General features: G+C 36.8%; 1 protein-coding gene across 1 annotated transcript in view; it reads left to right on the top strand.

Moving 5' to 3' along the window:
* Slc18b1 (solute carrier family 18 member B1) overlaps positions 1-4,758 on the top strand; it is a 40,772-nt gene extending 36,014 nt beyond the window's left edge. Inside the window, exons 10-12 of the mRNA XM_048800488.1 lie at positions 894-987; positions 1,089-1,141; positions 1,406-4,758. Of these exons, the coding sequence (XP_048656445.1) occupies positions 894-987; positions 1,089-1,141; positions 1,406-1,472 (214 nt within the window). The 3' untranslated portion in view covers positions 1,473-4,758. The remainder of the gene's footprint in view (positions 1-893; positions 988-1,088; positions 1,142-1,405) is intronic.
* Positions 4,759-6,000: the final 1,242 nt, after the last annotated feature.

The raw sequence follows: 6,000 nt of genomic DNA, 5'->3' as shown, positions 1-6,000 counted from the left end.
TTATATATATATATATATATATATATATATATATATATATATATATATATACTATGATTTATTAATCCATTCATCTGTTGACAGGCATCTGGGTTGATTTCATAATTTTGCTGTTGTGAATTGTGCTTCTATAAACATTGATGTGGCTGTGTCACTATAGTATGCCAATTTTAATCTTTAGGAAAAATACCCAGGAGCAGGATAGTTGGGTCATATGGTGGATCCATCCTTGAATCTTATTTTTTTATTCATTTGTTTATTTAGTTTTTACTTTCTACTGTATCATAAGGGTAACTACATGTTAGAAATGTTGTATATGATCAAAAATAAGTATTCAATTGAATTATATTAGATGCAAATACTGAGGATAGGATAATATAAAGATCCTTCCGAATGTATCACCTTTTTAAAAATTTTTGAACATCATTATCAGGTAGTTTTTCTGTTGTTTTGTTCTGTAGTGGTTGTAGGAATCCAACCAGCACTTCATACCTGCCAGGCAAGCTCTCTACCACTGAGAGGCACTCCCTGCCCTACAATTCTTTTCTTATACCCAATGCTATGCCCCAGAATTGACATTTGTTGTTGTTGTTCTCAGGAAAGTTGAAGACTGTATTTTATTTTATTTTTTAAAATTATAATTTGTTATATATGATGGTGGAATGCATTACAATTCATATTACACATAGAGAACACAATTTTCATATCTCTATTTGTATACGAAGTATGTTCACACCATCCATGTTTTCATACATGATATCCATCTCATTCCACTATCTTTTATTCAGTATTTGTAGCCCTAATTTAAGGGAGACCTGGGACTGAGGAATCGAGTGACTTTTACTAAGCAATTATTTTTTTTATTGTTTAATAATTCATCTATCCATCGTCAGTGCTTTTGCAGGACCAATGCTGGGTGGATTTCTGTATGAGAAAATTGGTTTTGAGTGGGCAGCAGCTATACAAGGCCTGTGGCCTCTGATAAGTGTAAGTAACCCATGTTTTCCCTCCTCCCCAATCTTCTTTACATTTTGGAGAAAGTTGTCATGGAGGATTTACATTAACCAGTACTTTTCACTGTGTTAAAGGGATTAGTGATGGGCTTATTTTACCTCCTGGAGCACTCAAGGAGAAGAAGAAGGTATGGTCAACTTTTAGAGTTCTTTTTTCTGCCTTTAGATGTCAGCTTATGGGTGTGGTCAAGAAATACCAATTTATATCCATCCTTCTAGTTAGCAGATTTCTGGGGGCCCTGAGGCTCGTCCCTTACTTGGTAAATATGTTTGCCAGGTTTAAGGGGATAGTTGGGTAGATATGTAGGCACTGTTTATGTTGTTGTTTGTTTGTTTGTTGTTCATTTTTAGATAAGAGATATTGAAATTCTCTTTTTTTCCTCTCAAAGTAGATCTAAGTCTCAAAACATTGTTGGCACAGAAGAGGAACGAACTGCTCTTTTGCCTAATGAAATCTAGCCTTCTGAGTCCTGGATGGATACAGATTGGGAGACAGATGCTGGTGGCCCTGCATATCACTGTTGGGAAGGTCTTCTCAGTTTTGGACACAGAGCTCCATGGGGCCTCCACCACTCCCTGAAAGAGCCCACGTGCTTTTGGATGATCCTGTGTTGGGCTGTACTTAAAGTTGCCCTGAAAGGGTAACTGACTGAGCCAGCCATATTCGAAACATTAATTATGAGAAAGATAGTTAAAAACCAGCAAAATTTTTTGTGGTGCTGGGGATTGAACCCAGAGCCTTGTGCATGTAAGACAAGCACTCTACCAACTGAGCTTATCCTCAGCCCCAGGAGATTGTTATTTTAAATGACCAAACTTCTCCTTGAAGATTCTGTTATGAATTGTCTAGCCTTCTTGCTTCCTCTGTTTACTTTTTATTCTGAGTGCACTGATTTTGTGAATGGAATATACCTTCATATTTTACTGACAAGGAAAGAAATGATTGATTTGACATATGCTGAATATATCATGATGACACAAATGTATAGAATAATTAACTATGAAATCAGGTTTTAAAACATATTTTCTCTGACTTGAGATTTTTGTCTTTGTTTAAAAAGCAAAATTTCTGCCTGCCATGCAAAAATTCTGTAGCATCTCCTGGGCCCTCAGTTTTTCTCAAAATTTCAGATGTGTGAAAGGTGCTTGATATAACATTACTCATTCCCTTTAACATATCTGTGTTTTAGTTCTACTTTTCTTTTTTCTTTCTTTTTTTTTTTTCCCAGTACTAGGGAATGAACTCAGGGCCTCACACATGCTAGACAAGTGCCCTATCACTGAACTATGTTCCTACACTTTTTAAATCTTATTTTAAGACAGAGTCTTGCTAAGTTGCTCAGGATGGCCTCAAATTTGAGGTCCTGCTGCAACAGCCTCAGAGTAGCTGGGATTACAGGCATGCACCACCATGCCTAGCTTGTGTCCTGGTACTCTTGGTAGATTTCATCCTTAGATCAGATCAGCACCCCAGCCCCATCCAGGAATTTATGTTGTATGTTAGGGACACACTCCCTCCATGGACATGTAAAATCCATGCTCTTATTTGAAGTGAAACAATATCAACTCTCATACCTCCTGGTCTATTTCATGCTGTAATAGCAACATTAACTTTCTTTTTTTTAGAATAAATGATTTTATCTATTTATTCAAAAATATCTTTGATCACCTCTAATGAATTGATACCAGTTGCTAGGAATTTAGCTGTGATTACTGCCTTTATGTAACTTTTAACCAGGAAAAGGAACAAACAGTAAATAAATGCCAGAATTATTTATTATCTTACAAAAATGTTCTGAAGGAAAAAACATGATATGATAGAATAATTAGCTGGTGTTGATTAGGTGTGGGGCCTTGTTTGGACAAAGGCTCTGCATGGAGGTGAGACTTTTGAGCTGAAAGCTGAAGAATGAGAATGAGTCTGCCATTCATTCATTTTGAAGAGAGACCAGTCCTTAGCATGTGCTTGGTGTGGTAGAAGATGAGAGCACTCTATACTTTCCAGAATCCTGTAAATAGAGTTAGGGAAGTGGGGAGTAACGGTATTTAAATGGAGGTGTGCAGAGTCTACTTGAAGTTTCAGGAAGTTCTTTGGATCTGCCTGTGGACAGCAAGTGGGGTTGCTGATAAGCAGGGATTGAGATGCAGGGAGAACTTTGGAGCTTTGGGAGAGACAATAATGGTTTTAACTAGAGAGGTGGAGGGGTGGAGAGAAAAGGATATATTCAGAAGTGGAACTGACACGATTGTTGCTGTGGAGGGGGAAGGAGAGAGGAATCAAGGATGATTCTAGGTTTTTAGCTGGAGGATGTGGGTGGATTCTAGTGCTTCTAAGTCACATAGAGAAGAAAAGCAAAACAGATCCTGAAGAGACAAATAATCAAAACCATGATGGGATGCCATTCCCCACCACCAAAACCAACGTAAATGGATACCCAGGGTTGAAGAGGACTGCTTTTGGAAGGGTGCCTGGCACTAACTGTAAGGTTGGATCACAAGGCTCTTATGAACTCTTCCCTATTCCTCTCAACCTCCTTCATCCTTGGAGGTTGGTCAGTGCAGGAAGAGCACCAGTGACCTGTAGGTCAGAGTATGACCACGTTCCCCTGAACCAATGTGGAGGGCAGAGCAGGGACAGGCCTGGTTCTCCCTGGTCAAATTTTCCTGACATACACTTGCGTTTCTTCTCTCTAAGCCCACTGGTGCAGGGATGCCCCCTCTTCCGACCGGTGGCAATGCCACTGAACGCATGCAGTTACAGATGCTGCCTCAGGGTGGCGCTATTAAAGCACTGAGGCCACAGCAACCTCCTCTGCTGCCTCAATCTGGCCTTCGGACTTTGCTCAGGATCTCCAGTCCATTTCCCTTACCAGCACAGTTGAATGTTGAAAACTCAATGTCAATGCAAAGATTCTAGGTTTTTTTTTTTTTAAGAGCTTTTTAAATTCTAATTTTCAACATGCTGCTCTCAGTAAACGAAGGATAAAGAGAAAAATGTTTGAGACTATGAAACCCAAGAAGTAGATCAAAATCATCAGAGGATATTCCTATGTATATGTTTGCATTTTTTATATACTTATATTTTAAATATATTAAAGGTACCCAGCTTAAATGAACTCTTTAAAAATGAAAATTACTATTTTATGTAGCTAACTGCATAATATATTAATAATAAATAAATAAGGATATTTTTATGTTAAGACAATATTTTATCCCATATTGGGATAATACACAAATTAAAGGAAAAATAAGGATATACAGATCATATTTCTTTTAATTAAAATTTTAGGATTTTGAGATAATTGCTGGTTCACATGAAGTTGTAAGAATAAATACACTGATCCTGTTTCTCCTTTCCCTGTTTTCCTCCCAATAGTAACATCTTGAAAAACTATGATATAATATTATAACCAGGATGCAGAATATTCCTGTCACCACACCCCTCATGTTGTCCTTTTGCAGCTACTCTTAATTCCCCTAATTCCCTTCCACCTTTACTAATCTCCATTTCTGGCAACTAGTCATTTCAAGAAATGTAAAACTGGAATCAATATGTACTTTTATTTTGGGATTGGCTTTTTTTGACTTAGTATAATGCCCTTGAGATACATCCAGGTTCATTCATTTACATTGGTGAGTAACATTTCATGGTATGGATGTCTTGTGTATCTACCTATTAAAAGATATATGGATTGTCTCTGGCTTATGATTACAAATAAAACTGCTATGAACATTTACAAACAGATTTTTGTGAAAACATAAACCTTCATTTCTCTGAGACAAATGCCAGGAATATACCTGCTGGGGTGTTTCATGGTTTTTTTTTTTTTTTTTTTTTTGCATGATTAGTTTGCTTTACTTTCCCCCAAATAACTCATTTGTTTTAGATAGGAAACTTGATTTTGGCAATAAATATTAAACATCACGTATTGATGAAATATCATTCTATTGGCTTATTTTTTTTCATTATCAAGATTTAATATGTTACATATACTCTCTCAAATCTAGCTATCAAAAGAAGTGGTTAATAAATACAGTCCCAGATTATGGTGGTTCAATTTAGAAATTTTCAACTTTCCTATGGTTGTTCTTAGAAACCATATTACAACTAATAGTAAGATGTGAAAGCTGGGTTTGTGGCTCAGTGGTAGAGTGCTTGCCTCACATGTGTGAAGCACTGGGTTTGATTCTCAGTACCACATATAAATAAGTGAATAAAATTAAGATCACACAACTAAAAAAGTGTGTGTGTGTGTGAGAGAGAGAGAGTGTGTATGTGTGTGTGTGTGTGTGTGTGTATAAAGAGGCTGATACCTCTAGATATAATCATGTTGAAAGGAAATAACCTAAAAAAGATCAGTCCCATGGTATTATCTTTTCCTTTAGAGTCACTTGCATGGGCCCTCATCTAATGAAATAAACACATAAAAGAATAAGCCCAGAAACAATATATTTAGAAAAAATAAAATGTTACCTAGAGTATTAACTAAGGAAACCATAACCTTAGTTTTCAGGGCTACATGAAATGAGCCTTCATTAGGAACTACTCACAATTCTTAAATATTTGCACTAATTCCTTTCAGAAATTCACAGTTCCCCTTCTAATGGCAGCCTGTTTGTGCTTGAGGGTTACAGTGTAGGCCCAATCCAGGAAAACCTGGTGTTCAGTAATAACCTTTGATTTCATCAGCAGTACTAAAATGAAGAAATAAAAAAGTGTGTTTTTTGTTGAACATGGGTCAACAATAGCATTACAAATACAAAACCACATTCAAATCAAGCCTGGTATGGTGTCGCATGCCTGTAATCCCTGTACTCAGAAGGCTGAGGCAGGAGGATCTCAAGTTAAATCCAGCCGGGGCAACAAAATGAAATCCTGTTTCAAAATGGAAAATAAAATGGACTAGGGATATAGTTCAGTAGTAGAGTGCTTAGTAGAGTGCATTAGGGCCTGAGTTTGATCCTTAGTACTGAAAAAGAAAATAAA

Source organism: Marmota marmota, unplaced genomic scaffold, assembly GCF_001458135.2.
Source record: "Marmota marmota marmota unplaced genomic scaffold, marMar, whole genome shotgun sequence".
In the NCBI taxonomy this organism is placed as follows: domain Eukaryota; kingdom Metazoa; phylum Chordata; class Mammalia; order Rodentia; family Sciuridae; genus Marmota; species Marmota marmota.
Note: the sequence above shows the minus strand (reverse complement) of the source record. Positions and strands in the feature narration are given on the sequence as shown.